At 42.4% G+C, this 19,918-nt stretch overlaps 1 protein-coding gene across 1 annotated transcript in view; it reads left to right on the top strand.

Annotated features, from left to right (window-relative positions):
- ttc27 (tetratricopeptide repeat domain 27) overlaps positions 1-19,918 on the top strand; it is a 68,737-nt gene that overhangs the window by 33,054 nt on the left and 15,765 nt on the right. Inside the window, exons 10-12 of the mRNA XM_038304620.1 lie at positions 12,051-12,164; positions 15,264-15,359; positions 18,325-18,447. Coding sequence (XP_038160548.1) covers positions 12,051-12,164; positions 15,264-15,359; positions 18,325-18,447 — 333 coding nt within the window. The remainder of the gene's footprint in view (positions 1-12,050; positions 12,165-15,263; positions 15,360-18,324; positions 18,448-19,918) is intronic.

The following is a 19,918-nucleotide window of genomic DNA, read 5'->3' as shown; positions in this document are numbered from 1 at the left end:
AACCGCGTTTTCCCGCAGGAGTCCCTCTCAGCGCTGCAGTCAGAGCCTCAGCGTCCAGACTGCAAATGAAGCGCGCATGCGCCGGGATTGACGGCGCAAATTGATCACAATAATTAAAATAGCCTGCGCTTTGTAAAGTGAAAAAAGTCGTAACATGCAACTTTTGTAAAAACAAATGAACATGGCACGGAACCACCATGTTTGTTTGGTTTTAAAGTGGGGAAACGTAACGTTAGTTTCTCAGGTAGCTCATCTGATGCTTTCCTTACCGTGTTAGTAGGTTACAGACAGTGATAAGGTTGGCTACTTATTTTACTTTTAATTTCATTTGAATTAGCTTAAGCAGCGTTTATATTTACTTTATAAATAAATTAACTTGCAAATTATGAGGGCAAGGCTTTTAAAGTTTAAATCTTCTGGCAAAGATAAAGTTAAGATCGTGCAATTTATGGAAGTAAAGCAGAATAAAATCCAGCAAGATCAGTAATATGTCAATTAATTATCTGCCACATTCCCATGTAAATATCTGTCTTTGGAGGATGTGTTTTTTTACCACCCCTAGTTCTCTCATTTTTATTCCAAATACAATTTATAATTTGAATCACAGGGCTATTTTTATCTCTATGGTTAAGTATTTTCTCAAGCAGCAACTTTAACTGCTATACTTTCCTGTCTTAAAAGGCAGAACTCTTCTAGTCTAAAAAAAACTCATTTGTTGAAATGGGGGGGCCTATTGTTTGAACCCCTTAGGGGCTTTAAAAAACAAAAATGTCTTTTTTTGTGCTTTATGAAACAAAGTAGCCTATATTTTGTGGATGTACAGCTACATTTCTCATGTAAGTTTGCGTAGTTTTTACACAAACATTTATTTTTCATATTGCACCAGTACAGTTAATGAGCAACCTGTACTTGTGTGCTTGTTTGTTCTGTCTAAAATGTTTATTTTGGAATAAAGAGGTTAATATAAAAAAATATTTTGTGTCCGATTCATCGATTAATCGATTAATCGAAAAAATAATCGTCCGATTTATCGATTTTTAAAATAATCGTTAGTTGCAGCCCTAAAGTGGGGGCAAGTTTGTGCGACAATGGAGGGACATGAGGGTGAAAAAGAGCGGGGATCCAGGTGGAAAAAGGGTCCCAGCATTCTCATGCACCTCACTCTTCTAGCTGGTCCGTCTTCACAAGTCGTTTTCCACAATGGCGGTCATACAAACAAAACAAGCCGGTAAGGAACCAAACAGGAAATAAGCATATTGTAGAGAGGATGTAGATGTGACCAATCAGAGGCCTCCTGTCTGCAGCACTGTCTGCGATCACCTACAGTTTTGGAGAGGTGCACTGGGGTGGGGGCACAGTTGCATGCACTGCGACACACATGGAGAAGATCTAGTTTCTGCGTATCAACCTTAACTTGTGAGTGCCTTGCAAGTTTAGGCACTTGACTGCGCCACCCATCTCTTTATATCACACTGTAACATTATTTCCTTTGAGTTAAAGCTACAGTGTGTAATAATTACAGGGATATACAGTCAGAAATGTAATATATTATACATAACTATGTTATTTATCATCATCTATGAGCTCAGCCTCTTAACCTTAATAGTTGCGTTGCCTTAGAATTCGTTATTTATAATTACATAGGAGCGGGTCTCGCAGCCATGGAGGCAGACATCTTTGCGCTACGGCAGCGCAGAGCCAACAAACTAGTGATTGCGAGATCTCCCATGACGCTCGAAAATAACTACGGCAAGATGAGAGAGATGAACTGAGGCGGTACTGAAATCTATACCCTACACAGACTAATGAAATACTATCTGTAAAATTATCTATGTAAACAAACCTCATCACTAAGCGGGGGAGAAGCGGTGGGGGGGGGGGTGTTTATGTTGCTGCGGTCTGCAGTCTGACCGCTAGATGTCGCTAAAAGTTACACACTGTAGCTTTAAGTTAAAGGGGAGCACCGTTTTTTTTTGTTTTTTTTTACATTGGTCCCTTGTTTTTACATTATAACATCATGTTCTACTCACCCATATTAGTTAAGTGTCATTAGGAGCTGTTGTGAAGATATTCCGTTAGGTTATATCCAAGTAACGTCTTCCTTTGGGCAGCGAGTTGAAGGCAAAAACTAAACTGTTCATAATTTATTCTTTATGGTACGCTAGCATTCATAACATGAAGGCGAATCACTGTCCCCCAGACATCCACGGTTATATTTTTTATATTTTTTTAAAAACAAAGCAGCACGTGTATGACATCATCCGCGCACCGGACTGGAGTTGTGACAGGCAGCCCGGGCCACAGGCGGCTACGCTCTACCCCTTCTGTTCATTCGGCGAGCTAATCTGAATCGTTCAATTCCATTTGGAGAGTGAGATCATCTGTGGTAGCAGCATTAGACATCTTCCAGGCATGTGAGTAAAACTAGCAGCGGTTCAGCGGACAGGAGGAAGGACTGGTAGCCAGCACGCGCGGATGACGTCATACACACTGCGCTTTTTTTTGAAAAAATATAAATATAAAAAATATAACCGCGGATGTCTGTGGGACAGTGATTCGCCTACATGCTTTGAATGCTGGCATAGCATAAATGATAAATTATGAACAGTTTAGTTTGTGCCTTCAAGTCGTTGCCCATAGGAAGACGTTACTTGGATATAACCTAATAACGGAATATCTTTAGAACGGCTCCAAATGACACAAAACTCATATGGGTGAGTAGAACATGATGTAGGCCAATGTAAAAAACAAAAAACAAAAAAACAAAAAAAGAAACGGTGTTCCCCTTTAAGGTGTAAATCCAAAACAAGCTAATTTGGGATAAAGGATGTAATAGATCAGTGATCAGTATGGGCCACACTCTGACTTAATTCTCTTTAATGAAATGAGCTGTTTGGCACAGAAGGCGGAGAATGATGGGGGATTTACTTCTAATAAATACACCAAGAACATTTGATCCATAAAAGGCGTCTAACAGAAATAAAACAGCTGTTTATTTCCTAGATCTTTTATTCAGTCTTTTACTCCTTAACCTTGAGGCTGTAAAGCAAAGCAAAGTCCACACACAGCTGCACCAACTGAATTACTCTCAGGTTTCTTGGAGCCATGCAGTGTGTTATTATAAAAAATGAAGTTGAACAGAAATTCAATGAATCATCCAAATGTGAAACATTCTTCAAACGACTATATACATGTTGCCGTGGCTTCAAGACGTGGAAAATACTGAAGCTTCTCTGCTGGTTGAAAGGGCTCAACATCAGGGAATCAATATCTAATCAGAGAACAGGTGAGTTCAATAAGCTGCAGAAATAGAAAGCAGTTTGGAGCTGAGCTGGCCGACAGCAAATGTTACACTGGGATAAAAACATGATGAGAAGTGCTTTGGACGCTACTAATGAAAAGCTGTTTCTGCAGAAAGAGAAGCAGAATTGGGAGTTCAGAGGGGACGGTTCTTCCAAGTGCTTTAGACCTACATCCACCTATCAGGGCCAACAGTTTGAGAGGTGTAGGAACCCTGACTGGCGCTGCATTCTTCCAGTAATTGTTCTGTTTGTACTAGAACTGAACAGTTAATCACATTTCCAAAATTATATTTATTTTTCCTATGCAGACAGCTCTGCAGAGGGGATAACAGCTTACATGTATTATTTATTTACCCATAAAGTCCTGCATCAGATTGACTGACGCTCCGGCTTCGGCAAAAGCTAAAATTTTTGGAACTCCAGCGTTTAACGCCAAAATGCTCTGACACTCTGCTCCAAAAGCTGGACCTCTCCGCACTGTCCCCCAGGCTAGCTGAAAGCCTTCGCTGGGCCCTGGACCAAATCTGAGTGGGGCCCCTCAATTCATACTTTTTATTTAGGGTATATAGATACAGACACACACACTTCCCTATTTTATATATATACCGTATTTTCACGACTATAAGGCACACATAAACGTCTTTTTTTCCCCTCAAAATGTGTGGTGCGCCCTTTGGTGCGGTGCGTCCTATGTGTGTTGTAACTGCGACTTTTGAGACCACCTCATTGAGGAGATAAGAGTGCCTGAGGGAGGTGAATGTAAGGAGACCAGGTGGTTTTTTTCCCACTCATCACCATCGCTGTTAATCTGTAGCTACGTTTACATGCGCAAAATTTCCCCGATCCGATCCAAACCTTGGTTGATCGGAAATTCAAAATCTCCGTTTACATGGACACTAAATGAAATGATCCGATCATGACGTGTGTATACATGTACCAAGCGTTGGATCAGATTAAATCTTTTAAGCATGCGCAGAACTTCCTGCCAAACTTGGCACTTCTGTCTGCGTCTGGTTTTTGGGAGGCCTGACAAACGATGCGCTCGGAGCGAGCGGAAAGAAAAACGGAGAGAGGAGGAAAAAAGCGCTTGGCAGCGAAATGTCCGAGAGAAAATGTAGAGAATGAGCGATTGAACCGGCATGGTAGAGTGAGTGGGCTGTGGAGAGAGAAAAGAGGAAGAGGAGGAGGATAAATTCCTGCTTCCTGCAGCTTTAAATGAACTTGAGTGTATAAGTCGGCGTTCCTAGACTCCTCCCGCCATGTTGTTCACAACAAGAGCGAGAGCGACCGGTGGTTTCCTGTTGTTGACAAGGCGGAAAAACGTCACGCTGACATCGCACACATGCGCAGTGAAGATTATTTTACTCTTAAGATCCGAATGGGTGTTTACATGGACGCCAATCGGAATGGCGATCGGCAAAAACCACCTCTCTCTTTCGGAATTAAATTTAGATCCGATCGGACCGAATCGGATTAGAATCTTCAGTCTGACATGTTTACATGAAACATTTTTGATCTGATCAGGCCTTCAATCCGATTAGTTGTGTCCATGTAAACGTAGCTAGTAACTCCATGCGTGCCCATCTCACAGCTGATGTGAAAAACATGGGGAAACAAATAAATGCTGTGCTCGCTGTTATTCAACCGCTCGACATCGGTATGAACCGGACGCAGCAGGCGCAGCAGAAACAGCGAGTTTACATGCAAAGTCAATGGTTGACGCGCGTATAGGCGCAGCAAAAGGTCCCGCAGGGCCTCGGGAGCGTTTAAGCATCTGACGCGCCGCCAACGCGCTGCTGCTGCTCGAGATGGAAAAATTGAAGTTTTGCTGCTGGACGCGCCGCATCAACCAATCAGAGAAGCTGATCTGGGAGCTGACAGCGAGACAGACACAGCGCTCTGATGATATATGATATTAAGGCAAATGAAAAGGGCTGGATGGATGAGGAGATGATGAAAGCGTGGCTGAGGCAGGTGTATGTGAGGAGAACAGGTGGTTTTTTCCACGCATCACCATCGCTGTTAATCTGTGACTGCGTGCCCATCTCACAGCCGATGTGGAAAAAAAAGGTGAATCAAATGAACGCTGTGCTCGCCGTTATCCCGGGGGTCTGACAAAGGAACTTCCACCGCTCGACATCGGTGTGAAGCGGCCGTTCAAAGTAAGGCTGCGAGCGGCGTGGGAGCGATGGATGACAGACGGAGACCACAGTTTCAGGATAAGTGGAAGGCAGCGCCGGGCAAGTCACGCCACAGTTTGCGGATGGATTGTAGATACTTGGACTAACGTGTCTGCTGGCTCTGTTGTTCAAGCTTTTGCAAAAGCCGGCATTATTTCTGAGGAGCCGCGCTGCACGGAAAGTGACTCTGACAGCGAAGAATGGGAAATTGGCATGTCTGATTTAGCGCAGCTGTTTAATTCAGAAACAGAGGATGATGACTTTGATGGGTTTGATTAATACTTTGTAATAAATACATGAATAAAGCACAATCATACTCAGTTTTGCTCCCGCTCTATTTTTCTACCTGAAAACTTAATTCAACAGCAGCCTCTGGGCGGGTGTCCTCCTCTTCACCGCGGTGGCTGGCAGGTGTTTTTTCATCTAAATAATCTAAATCTTGCAGCTATATTTGCTGTGATCAGTGGGAATAAAGTAGTTTTAATATGTTTTTAAGTGAGAAAGTCCACCTGAAAACTTAATAATTGCAGTCAGTTCATCCAGATTATCTATTTCTGTCGGAGGCGCTCAGACCCCCACATACCAGCGGTGCACCGACAGGAGAAATCCTTTCGTTCACCGCGGCTGCTGGCAGGTGTTTTTCATCTAAATAATTTAAACTGCAGGCACCAGGATACCGGTAATAAAAGCGAACATATTCTGTCGGCAGGTTTCAGGATTTTAAGTTAATTTAGGAGTGATCACAGCGCTCTGTCATCTGCGATGTGTCTGTCTCACGGCCAGCTCCCAGGTTTGATTAATACTTTGTAATAAATACATGAATAAAGCAGTCATACTCAGTTTTGCCCCCGCTGTATTTTTAAATACGCAGTAGAGGAATTTAAAGGTAGTAGAGGACATGTACCTGTATATAAAGTGTGCCTGTATATAGTGCGCCTTTTAGTACGGTGCGCCTTATGGTCGTGAAAATACGGTATGTATGTATGTATATATATATATGTATATATATATATGTATATATATATGTATATATATATATATATATATATATATATGTGTATATGTATGTATATATGTAGGTATATATGTATATGTATGTATATATGTATATGTATGTATATATATATATATATATATATTAGGGATGGAATGGTTTATGAAAACCGTCAGAACCGTTCAGTTCGACTGTCTCGGTTCGGTTCGTGTGTGTTTCGTTCGGTTCATGCGCTGCTCCTTTTTCTCATAGGCGAAGCGTTTACACTCCAGAGCAGAAGGTGGCGGTACTGCGACCAAAGCCAACCACCAGTAGTAAACAAGAAGAAGAGGAAGCAAAGCAGCATAGCCGGGTGTAGCAGAAAAAAATCAGTTATTGTTGAAAATTGTGTGGGTATGGCGAGTGGGAAAGAACAGGAGTTGGAAGACGCGCCAGCAGCACTTTACGATGACGGCGGAAAGAAAGTTGTGGATAAAAGTGCAACAGTGTCAACAACAATCAACATATACCGAACCGGAAACCGTGACCATGAAACTGTGAACCGAACCGTGGATTTTGTGAACCGTTCCATCCTTAATAAATAAATAAATATATATATATATATATATATATATATATATATATATATATATATATATATATATACACACACACACACACACGGGCTTGTGTGTATAGGTGTTGACTGATTAATCTTTGAGGTCTTTCTTAAAATTTTCCATTTTTTAAGTAACCTTTTCTGGAAGCAAGAGAAATATATCTGATAATTAATTACATAAGTGAAAAATATTTTATTATTATTTTGTTTTTTATTTTTATTTTTTTAAATAAATCTTCAACTTCCTACTTGATGCCGTGTTATAAATTCAGTCATATGTTGTTTATATTCCACTTGTCTGTAAGGGTCCACAGATAAAACTTATCCAGCACATTGATAATAAAAACATTCCTTGATGAGAAAAGGTCCACATAAAATCAGTCTTTTACCATCAGAAAAGTTTGATCATTATAGCAAATGCTGACTTTTTGCTAATTACCGTAGCTTCCACAAACATTTCCGGTTGATCTTTGGTATGCCGCCATCTTTACGCATGCCTCCCATCATATTGTTCCTTATAAAGTCCGGCTGCTATTGGTTAAGCCGACACGCAATGTTGTAACCAATGAAATTACCTTTAAAACAAGGCTAAACACGACTAATTTGAATGTGGACGGAATATATATCAACGGGGATCAACAGCAAACAGAAACATTAGTGACTGGATCATTGCACACTGTTACATAATTTGATGGAAAGTTAGAAAAATGTAAAGAAATTGCATCAAAAATATTTGTGTCCATCAAAATCCTCCAGTGTGATTTTTGGGGTAAAATTTCTGTGCAAAAACAAAAAGCACAATTTGGACTAATTTGGCATATTTTGGAGAGGTTTGGAGATGCTGGTGACACCAGAAGTTAAAAGTCCCATAACTCTAGATCTGTTATACCTAGAAGTCTGATATTTTGTGCAGTTGTGGTTGACATAATGCAGAATAAAAGTAATAGAATGACACTGGCCTATTTTGAATAATTTCATTGTTACTGCTATTCAAAAAAGAACTATGATTTTCAAAAAAAAAAAAAAACCTGAGTCATGTTTTAACCACTGCAGGTTTGGCTATGTTTTAATCATTGTCATTTACAGAGATGGCAAAAGTACTCACTTTCCGTGCTTGAGTAAAAGTACAGATACTTGTGTTAAAAAATACTCTGGTAAAAGTGGAAGTACTGATTAAACTTCTTTACTCAAGTAAAAGTAACAAAGTACAGGCTTGTAAATTTACTTAAAGTATAAAAGTAAAAGTAGAAACCACTTTTTTCATGCCGTTGCCTACATTTTAAATGGATGTCTGCCAATAGGACTAGATCTCCGTTGTGTTCATTTTCAATCATCTCGTCGTCCATGCTACTATGCTAACGCCACCGCCACCAAGCTGCAATGATTTGCCGCCAATGAATACCGCAGAATCTGTCGATTCATCTTGTAGTGGTGCGTCAAATGCAACGTAGATTCCCATCCAATTAGATTGAATTTGATATTGATGACGTGAAAAATAATAACGGTAACTCCATTGAAATGATTCAAAACTAAAGTAACGCCTAATTTTTAAAACTGTAAGGAGTAGAAAGTACAGATATTTGTGTAAAAATGTAAGGAGTAGAAGTAAAAAGTCGCCATAAAAATAAGTAGTAAAGTAAAAATATCAGAAAAATCTACTTGAGTACAGTAACGAAGTATTTGTACTTCGTTACTGTACTCAAGACTCTGTCTGAATGGAGTAATGAGTGTGTAACAGTAGACAAGCTGCAGAGAGGTGTGTTAAACTACGACTCCGCTTCCTAATGGAATGTTACACGTTTTACCAGCAGCAGCAAGAGAAGAAGATGAATTAGATATAGAAATGTCATAAAAATACATTTGTTTAAAAAAACTAAGTATAACTACTTCACTCTGTATTTCTGAGTGAATTTACTTTCTATTTTAGTTTCTGCTGTGTTGGATGGAGGGAAAGCTGCTGCAGGCAGCAGCTGGCTCTGTGAGCAGGCATCTTCCCAGCCTACATGTAGATCCATGAATCTGCAGGCTGGTTAGATGGTTGTCACATGCCCGGCCATCTTCATCACTTCCTGTTTGTGTCTCGCCCCCCTCTGTAGCCCGATATTGTTAGTAATATATTAATGTGTATATTACATTAATTAATATATTAACTCTCGTGACCCTAAACTGCTCAAAGAGCCATATTAAAAAAATCATTAAAAACCATGTTACAAAACAAAAACCAAATCTGTCTGTAGCCACAGAAATGTAAAAGTCTTCAATAAGCCTCATATGGCAACACAGGCTCCAAGTCTATTAGCCCACTACAAAAAATGACTACGTGGGCTTAAATATATAATAAGAGTCCATGATTAAATGTTTACCCACAGTAGCATGAGGTGAGGGAGGAGCAGTGAACGCTCTTGATGCTTAGAATTCATCGCGCGCTGCTTCACCGCAGGGTTAAGGTTTTGTTGCCTTAATGAAGTTATAGAAAGACGATAAAGGAATCTTTCTATGGTGGAAGTGTTTCTGTTAGGAGGAGTTGATTGAGTCACGAGGAACCAAGCAGGAACTGACATCCATCAGAGCCGCGCTCTCTAACCCCAAAATCTTACATCCTCTGTCACCAGCGTTCCTTGTTTCCCCATACTGTCACCGGGTCGGGTTTGGTAGCTCCGTACCCGGCTGGTTCCCTGCCCCCATCCGGCCGGGGTTCCAGGACCAGCCCCCGAGCTGATGGCTCGGTTCGAATGCCCGGTCCAGTCCAGTCAGCGGCCCAGCAGTGCCCCCAAACTTTGAAGAGATCTTCTGATAGACAAAAATAATCCATGTCTGTCCAGTCTTGGGATCCTTGGGAAGTGAAAATATTCCCCTTTATCCGTGCAGCCTGGAGCACTGCATTTATGCCCGTGGTTCTGGCTCATTTTCAACAGAGAAACTGTCTGCTTTGTAATTCTTGTAGAAGTAAACCCAACTGTAGGCTAAACAAATAAACTGGTGTCTGCCATCTACCTCTATTCATGTTCTTGGGCCTGTGAACCAGTGGGCTGGTCTGTATGTCCATTTCGGGGCATGACAAAAACACAGGCCAGAACCAAATAAGGCATCCCCGAGTTTACGTCAATTTGCTTCGTTTGGATTCACCTATTTTATGGCAGAAGTTTAGAACTGTTAGATTTGCAGATAAAGGAGGTGTTGATGGGGTTTGAACTTCTCTGTACGTCCATTTCACCCACTGAACTATTGTTATTCATCTTTGACAATGGAAACATGGTTTTGCATTCTACGAACCCTTTAAAGGAATAGTACACCCAAAACATGATTAGCCTTCATTTTCTACTCACCCCCATGCTGAACAACACTCTGGAGTACTTTTTTGATATCTCAAATGCATCTGGAGATCTGGGAGGCTTCTTGCTGTCTGCTGACATTCAAATAATGGAGTTGCCCAGCGCCCGAGGCAGAAAGTATCATAAAAGTCCACAAAAAACGTTTCAATATTCCTCCATACTGCTCGTCCAATGTATTCCAAGTTTCCTGAGTAGGAATTTACTCGAAACAAAGTCATTTAGAATGTTTTTAGAGCATAAACAGTAGTGTATAGGATTTCCTGAAAGCGCGCAGCCGCACGTTCACGACGCTACGGAAACCGCGGCAGACCAAACCAGATGAAAGTGCGCATTCAGCTCGGCAAAGAACTCATGCTCTTCCTCAACACTGAAGTCCTCAGACATTTTTCTTTCGTTGTTTCTTTCTTTGCACAGGTAAACAGCACATTTCTTCTTCTACGCTTGCATTATCGGCAGAGCAGACGCTGAATGCGCACTTTCATCTGGTTTGGTCCGTAGCGTCGTGAACGCGCGTGTGCGCGCTTTCAGGAAATCCTATACACTACTGTTTATGCTCTAAAAACATTCTAAATGACTTCGTTTCGAGTCAATTCTGGATGCTACCCACTCAGGACACTTGGAATACATTGGACGAGCAGTATGGAGGAATATTGACACGTTTTTTGTGGACTTTTATGGACCTTTCTGCCTCGGGCGCCATAGACCTCCATTATTTGAATGTCAGCAGACAGCAAGAAGCCTCCCAGATCTCCAGATGCATTTGAGATATCAAAAAAGTACTCCAGAGTGTTGTTCAGCATGGGGGTGAGTAGAAAATGAAGGCTAATCATGTTTTGGGTGTACTATTCCTTTAATGGGTGTTGTCTTGATTGTTTCCCTTTCCACATCTTTCCATCCCGCAGTGTAATCCAGACAGCACAAACATACCAAAGGTCCCAAATGAGCTCCACAGAAATATTATTCAATGTCTAATTTTAAGGCTTTAATTGTTATTCTATATGCTCCCGTAAATCATAGCTTTGATAACGAGGGATTTTCTGGTTGCTTGTGAGAAGCTCACTTTATGTCAACAGCAGAATGAGGAATGCTGATCCAGGTCTACAGTTTGATTCTAATCACCCTCTGATTTATGCTGCTGCAGAAAGAACTGCATCATTAGGACGCTTTTGCTCTAATGACTCTGACAATCAGCCTTGTTCATTACTGCTAGCAACATCCATCACTTTTATGGTCCTTTCCATGATCATCAATAATCTGTGGGTAGAAATTTATTGTTGCATAATTATCAGTCATTTTCTAACCTGCACTATCTGCGCCTCACCTCCAGTGTTTCCTGAAATCCATGTGTCATGGCATGTAGAGCCGTTATAGATGAGCTCGTCAAAAGAGAAGCAGAGAGGAGGAAAGAAAACAAGGTTTTTTAGTTATGGTTCGACTTTTTCTGATGATTTGGAATAACAGAATATGTGGGTTCCTGTTAGAAGTGTTGCTCTTTGTCCCGACGGTCTGCAGAGTGAGTGAAGGGATTGCTGTAAATGCTTTGATCAAAGCCTGAAAATCTTTTCTTTATAGAATCGAATTCAGCCTAAACTCAGCTGGGTCAAATCAACCTTTTAGGGATTAAACCTTCCATGTCTCTCACAGTGTGTCCTGTCTCAGCCGAAGTTCTGGGCAGTGGAGGTCACAGCACTTTGCCTCAGGACCAAACTGGAAAAGGGAAGATCTCGGTGTGTGGAGAGAGCCATGATGCAAACCCAGGTAAGATATTCTTCATCCCTTTCATATGCTCACCTGTAGGACTTAGGTTGTGCCGTCGTGAATCGGAGCCCAAACCATGCAGTGGTTGAACACCACTGATCACTATTCACTGGATTACTGATGGCCCGAAAAAAGTGAAGCTTCCTGCTGCCATATTGGTACTCCCCACTCCCATGGAGACGCACAGTCAAAAGGCCTACCTGTGTAACATTTGGCTGCAAAAACAATCAGTTTTCTCGCTTTTCTGTCAGTGGATGAATTAACCATGAAAATCCACATATATGCTGATGGGTCCTATAGTATATTTGTAGAGTAACATTAATCTGGCTATCTTAGACAGACTCGAAGACATGGACTGAGTTAGCCATCGACATTGTGTCTAATGTTAGAAAACAAAGTAGAGTAAATGGAAAGGAATTCACTTTGAAATATCAATATAATTCTTTAAAGGGATAGTTCGGTATTTTTGACATGAATCTGTATGGCATCCCCATCACCAGTGTCATGCAATCACACTGACTTACCCCTGCCAGTGAAATAAAACTTCTCCCTCCGCCTAGCTGGGCGGAGGGAGAAGTTTTATTTCACTGTTCCTAAAAACCTGCCGGACTACTTTCGGCTTGACCAAAACTGGACGATAACTCTGCTCACAGGACGCTGCCAGGGGTAAGTCAGTGTGATTGCATGACACTGGTGATGGGGATGCCATACAGATTCATGTCAAAAATACCGAACTATCCCTTTAAGTGGATAACGCTGTCGTTTTTGTAGTGTTTGTTGTATTTCTCATTTGAAAAATTCATGTGCTAAAATATGTTGATGAAAAAAGCAGTTCAAACATTTTTAAAGGCTAATGCACTGACACAGCATGAAGTATTTGGCATCATGCATGCACAATTTGCAAATAGGAAAATACTACAGCATTAAAAGACATGTACAGGAAATTCAGGCTTGATGTAAAATTTTGAAATATGTAACAACAGTGTAATAAATCCATGTCATGTACAGCACCAATTTAACACTTTTAACACATCTGTATTATTATGCTGCATTAAAACATTAATTTTATTGTGATGGATTTTTATAATATGTAATATTACATGATTTATAGACTTCATTGGCTTCATTCTGACTATGCAATGTTATGTGCCTATTTTTTTAATTATAAGTTAAAGTAATCTGATGCTATGAAACAGCCAGTGTGTGTCAAAGTGATGAATTTATCTTTATTTTAAAAGGGTTAAGCCCTCTTGAAAATGAAAAAATCACTGTTGTTTGATGCTGTAGCGCACGGATTGTTTATTTTGCGATTGGTCTAACTAGGGAGTACCAATATGGCGGCTGGTGGCTTCACTTCAACCCCGTACTTCTAACGGGAAACCAGCGATCCAGTGAATAGATAGAGGTCAGTGTAGCACATGGGGTACTGGAAAACACGTGAGGTGGAAAAACAGCCTTTCGGCTCTCAGGCCAGCTTAGGGCTGATGGGTCCCTCTCCTCAGACCGACCAGGGCAGCTAACGGTCGATGGGCCCCTCTACTCAGACCGACCAGGGCAGCTAACGGTCGATGGGCCCCTCTCCTCAGACCGATCAGGGCAGCTAACGGTCGATGGGCCCCTCTCCTCAGACCGACCAGGGCAGCTTAGGGCTGATGGGTCCCTCTCCTCAGACCGACCAGGCCAGCTTAGGGCTGATGGGTCCCTCTCCTCAGACCGACCAGGGCAGCTAACGGTCGATGGGTCCCTCTCCTCAGACCGACCAGGCCAGCTTAGGGCTGATGGGTCCCTCTCCTCAGACCGATCAGGGCAGCTAACGGTCGATGGGTCCCTCTCCTCAGACGAATCAGCTGCTACTGCTACTGGCGATGCCTAAAACCAGACTTAAAACCAAAGGTGATCGTGTCTTTATGGCAGCGGCACTGAGACTCTGGAATAACTTGCCTTGGCACATTAGATCAGCAGGCTCCTTTGAGGTTTTTAAATCCTCTTTAAAATCGCATTTCTTCTCCCTGGCTTTTAATCTAAGTGGACATTTGGCAAACTTTTATTTTAAATTGTTAAAGTGAGGAGGATTTGTCCCCTTGGAAGTAAAGGCTGTAGCGCCCCGGGGGCCTCCTCACACGGTTCTTTTCCTGGGAGCAAGTTATTTACTACTCTTAACTCAAACTCGGTAAAACCATATAAAAAAGGACTATAAAAACAGGAGTAAAAAAAGTAACAGAGTTTATTCCAGATCAGGTTGTTACAGGACAGAGAAAAATGCTTAGAGCTATGCACAGCTGTGGGCTCAAAAATCACGTCCGCAAGCGTCCAGCAAAGTTTGAGCCCTGAACAACGTCATCACCTGCTTCTTATACCTTGTGAGTCTATGTGTTGCATCATGTGGATGCTTAGCTGTCCGTATCAGAAACTGACACGCCATCCATGTCTTGAACTCCATGCAGGTTGCTTCTATACTTCAGGGTTAGATAGCTCTCCTCTATCAGACCGGCTCCAAGATGTGCCCATATCCTGTGTATTCTTACAGACATGAAGGCTGTCCTGATTAGATGACCTCCGTACACACCGTGACATCCACAATGTGAAGGAAGGCCTTCTGCGCTGTCTAATCTGACTAACAAATTAACAATGCACATGATGTATAAATAATAAAACCTAACAAAATGTTATTTTGTTCTAAAATTAATTTAAATTGAAACATTTATCCTATTCTATTTGTATGTGTTTATGTATTTTAGCCTCCAGTTTGTATCTTATGTTCCTTAACTGTGATTCCTGTACAGCACTTTCGTCAACCCCGGTTGTTTTAAATGTGCTTTATAAATAAAGTTTGAGTTGAGTTGAGTTGAGATGAACAAGACAGCCCAGTACTCCACTGTCTTTGCCCCGTGAGCAGGGCAAAGACAGAGGATGTAGAATGTGGGGATAATGGAACCTTCTAATAAAACCTTTTATCTCATGCTAGTTTTCCACTTCTGGAATGTTTATTTTGAATGTAGCATGATGAGTGAGCTAATATATTTTAAATATTTTACTGGTCTCACATACTCGGATTTCCTGCAGCTGTTTTTAGATTATTTTCTGTTTTGGTCTTTGCAGGCGATAGCTGACCATTTTGAAGACCCGAGCTGTCCGGCCAGCGAGCGCCTCAAAGTCTTCTACTGCTGCCAAGTGCCGCCAAGATGGGCTGTCCAGGTGCAACATCATGTCCCGAAATGCATCACTTGTTTTCCTGCACCGTCACTGGTCACTCTCCTCTCCCTCATAGGATGCGGTTCCACTAAAGGAAACTTTTTCTGGAACTAAAGCAGTTTTTTGTTCCACAGGCTTTAGCCAAAACAGAGCGGTATCCCCAGAGCAATATCCCCAGAGCGGTATCCCCAGAGCGGTATCCCCAGAGCAGTATTCCCAGAGCAATATCTCCAGAGCGATTCCCATAGCAATATCCCCAGAACGGTATCCCCAGAGCGGTATTCCGAGAGCAATATCTCCAGAGCGGTATCCCCAGAGCAGTATCCCCAGAGCAGTATCTCCAGAGCGATTCCCATAGCAATATCCCCAGAACGGTATCCCCAGAGCGGTATTCCGAGAGCAATATCTCCAGAGCGGTATCCCCAGAGCAGTATCCCCAGAGCAGTATTCCCAGAGCAGTATTCCCAGAGCAATATCTCCAGAGCGATTCCCATAGCAATATCCCCAGAACGGTATCCCCAGAGCGGTATTCCGAGAGCAATATCTCCAGAGCGGTATCCCCAGAGCAGTATCCCCAGAGCAGTATCTCCAGAGCGATTCCCATAGCAATATCCCCAGAACGGTATCCCCAGAGCGGTATTCCGAGAGCAATATCTCCAGAGCGGTATCCCCAGAGCAGTATTCCCAGAGCAGTATTCCCAGAGCAATATCCCCAGAGCGGTATCCCCAGAGCAGTATCCCCAGAGCAGTATCCCCAGAGCAATATCCCCAGAGCGGTATCCCCAGAGCAGTATCCCCAGAGCAGTATCCCCAGAGCAGTATCCCCAGAGCAGTATCCCCAGAGCAGTATTCCCAGAGCAATATCTCCAGGGCGGTATCCCCAGAGCAATATCCCCAAAGCAATATCCCCAGGGCGGTATTTCCAGAACAGCATTCCCAGAGCAATATTTCCAGAGCAATATCCCCAGAGCAGTATTCCCAGGGCGGTATATTCCCAGAGCAATATCCCCAGGGCGGTATCCCCAGAGCAATATCCCCAGAGCAGTATCTCCAGGGCGTTGATCCCAGAGCAATAGCCCTAAGGCGGTGTTCCCACAGCGGTATCCCCAGAGCGGTATTCCCAGAGCAATTTTCCCAGATTAGTATTCCCAGGCATTTAAAACGTTTTGAATGTGTTTTTTTTTTTTTTAGCATTTGAAAGTAGCCGTATGATGATGTAATGGTTAGCAGCTGTTTGTAGAAGAGGGAATGTTTTAAACTGCGTCCTCGGATTTATCCCTCATCAGGAAATAAGACCCAAAGCTTCTGTTGAGCTGCTCCCTCCTCACAGCTACAGCGGTTCTGATCGTTACAACCAACAAATAACAAGCAAAAACATTCATGTCGTCGCACAATGAATGCCAAATCCCATTGGAACCCATTTTCTAATCAGAAATTACTTTTCTCTTAAAAATAGCAGCTTTTAGGTCGTCTAAATGAAACAAAAAAGATGTTGAATCATTACACTTAATTAAAAATAAATAGATTTATTGGTCAGCCCCTAAGGAAGCCACCAGGGTAGAGCTGCTGAGGTCAGTCCTCCTGATGACATCACATCGCAGAGACGTTAATCAGATGCAGTAACCCCTCTTCAACCTGAGGAAGGCGCAGTACAGCAGGATTTAGACTCATCAGCGCGATTTGAACAGATGTGCAGTAAAGAGTTGTATGTCCCACCAATCACGCACCTCCCCATCATTGTGCACCTACGAGTTTCAGTAACTCTGCACAGACCGCAGAACACAAAGCCAACTGTAACCACAGATTAATAATGACTTTATTTAAAGGAGATGAAAAAATGGACAGAAATAGGTTGGAGATGAGGTTCTAGGTGTGGATTACTGTCCCAAAGTTTACCGTCTTTTTAAAAAAAGGTGTGAGAATTTATTCTAAAAATACAAGAAACAGATTTAAGGGGTTTTGGGGTTTTAAGAAAGATTTTAGACTGTAGTGTAGCGCTGCTGCCACTAGTCGAAGTAGTCGACTCAATCCATGATTGAGTCGACTAATTTATGGAAGAAAAACATTATCAATGGAATCTGCCTTCGTTTTAAAATCAAATTTTAAACACTGAATTTTTTTAGCACCAGAATTTTTTTACACATTGATTTTTTTTTACACATTGAATTCCTTACACTGAATTTCTATCTGGTAAAAATATGCCTGCAAAAGATTAGCCTGCAAATGTGTTGACCTTTGGTGAACTCAAGCCAAAGCAATCTACCCTTGATGCAGTCCAGCAGCTTTAATAATGAAATGAGCTAAATAAGCATTAGCTTCATTAAAATAATGCAGAGTGGTATTTTGCTTGATTAGTTCATGTATGTTTAATCCATTCATGAACTCCAGTCTGTGGCTGAGGGAGCCTTAATACCCCTTCGTCTCCAGGAAGCGCCTAGCTTCACCACGCTGTGCCCGCCCACTGAACATGTCCACAAACCTCACTGCAAAAAAATGGACATATTCCACATTGCAACCATAATTATTGATCTACTTGATTCTGTTTCTAGAGCACGGTAATGGAGCTCATGTGACCAACATATAGAGGCCTGGTCTGGTGACCTTTGCCGCACATCTTCCCCCTCCTTTCAGTCCTTTTTCATCTCTATCTACTATTAAAATTAAAAGCCACTGGAGTAGAGCTGCCACTCATGACTGCAAACTGCATGCTTTCAACAAATGTTTACGTTAGTTGACTAATCATAACGACTATTTTCCAAAAAAATCCCTACTGTTCGGGGTTTGCAGAGTAGCCACTCGGGAGCGGCGCATTTTGAGCATCCCAGTGTCAATATATCGAGAAGATGATCCCGGAGTTTTTTTGGGGGGGAGACAGACACTACCTGCAAGCTGTCATGTAGCTGCAGATCGATGAGGATTTCTTGGTGCTGCAGCTGTAGGACTTAAGTGATTTTTTCCTCCTCTACAGAAACTGCTGGCCAGTCTGCTCATAGACCTGGGATGCATCAGTTCGGCTCTGCTCCTTTATGAAAAGCTGGAGCTCTGGGAGGACACTGTTATCTGTTACGAGAAGCTTGGACAACATGGAAAGGTACAATCACACACAAACACTCCCAAGGCGTTTTATCCTTTTCCTAATTCCAGGGAGCTGTGGGACCTCCAGCATCCATCCCTTGGAAGCTCAGGACTGACAGGCATAATGTCAGTGCTGGCGCCTGCTTCCCTTCAGTCGTTTCAAGGAGTGATAGTGGTAGTTTCTCAAGTTCCCCTAAACGTTTTAGCATCTCACTCTGGGAAGCATCCTGCATTGGCTCAGTGTGAGCGGCCATCTGCAGAGGCCAACTGGGGTTCAGGGAGACAGAAGTAGAGAAACAAAAGGCAACTGTTATCCAGCTCCACATCCGGCCCCATCCAGGAAACACATAGCCAGGCAGACAAGCTCCAAGCCAGCTCCCATGTCAGAGGATGAAGAGAGCACATCCAGTTAGTCACAGTCAGAGAAACAGGACTACACTGAAAAACAGGCCGATCTCCTACATCTATAGACAAAGGCATTGATGGCAGCAGCATAGCTGATGTTTCTCTCCAGGATGGAGTCACAGCCAAACAGACCAGATGAAGCTACTATGAGAACAAGCAGAGACTTAGACAGATTTTATTTTGTCATTTGATACACACAAGTGTATACAAAAATACATTTATTTTAGTACAGCTCTCTAGGGTTTTTCAGAGAGAGCAGAATGTTAGAGATTGAACTAACAGATTCTGGAGTATGGGAGAATAGAGAGAGAATGAAGCAGAATAATGAAATAGGGGTCCCTATGTCCTCCAGCAGTCCAAGCTTATAGCAGCATAACTATAGAGATAGCTCAGGATAACCTGAGCCACTCTAACTATAAGCTTTATCAAAAAGGAAAGTTTTAAGCCTGGCCTTAAAAGTAGACAGGGTGTCTGCCTCACTGACTAAAACTGGTAGATAACTAAAAGATCTGCCTCCCATTCTACTTTTAGAAATTCTAGGAACCACTAGTAAACCTGCAGACTGAGAGCGGAGTGCTCTGTTAGGATCTCAATAATGGTCAGACTCTGAATAAAGGAACCAAGCGTAGGATTATTGGGACCAGTAAACAGAACATCATGGGCTGATCTCCTCTTTAAAATGCAGGCCTTCATTTCTACATTCATTAGTCTAAAGTAGAAACATGAGGCTGCAGTGGGGGGATGAGGGCGTTCTGTCTGTTGGAGCGCCGCTCAGCGAGCAGATGTGCAGACATGATGTAAGCGCTGCTCTGGCTCCCATCGCTCCACAGCTCTGGAGCTCTTGCTGCAATTTCAGGCGTTCCGCCAGGATTTCTTCATTTGCTTACAGCGTCCTTTGTCTCTGCAATTAGATTACCCCGCATACTTCTGGCTCATAATGAAAGCCCCCCCGTCTATGTTAGACTCTGACTGAGCTCCGAAGCAATAAGATAATCCATTTGTCTGAAAGGGTTTGGTCTGCGTCCAACGCTGTGTCTCCCAGCTCTCAGCGGTTTGGTGTGGATGAACTGCAGCCGGGGAAC

The sequence above is a fragment of the Cyprinodon tularosa genome, unplaced genomic scaffold (genome assembly GCF_016077235.1).
Source record: "Cyprinodon tularosa strain WSP-4 unplaced genomic scaffold, ASM1607723v1 ctg539, whole genome shotgun sequence".
Lineage (NCBI taxonomy): Eukaryota > Metazoa > Chordata > Actinopteri > Cyprinodontiformes > Cyprinodontidae > Cyprinodon > Cyprinodon tularosa.
The sequence above is the reverse complement of the archived record's forward strand: the minus strand, read 5'-3'. Positions and strand labels throughout refer to the sequence as shown.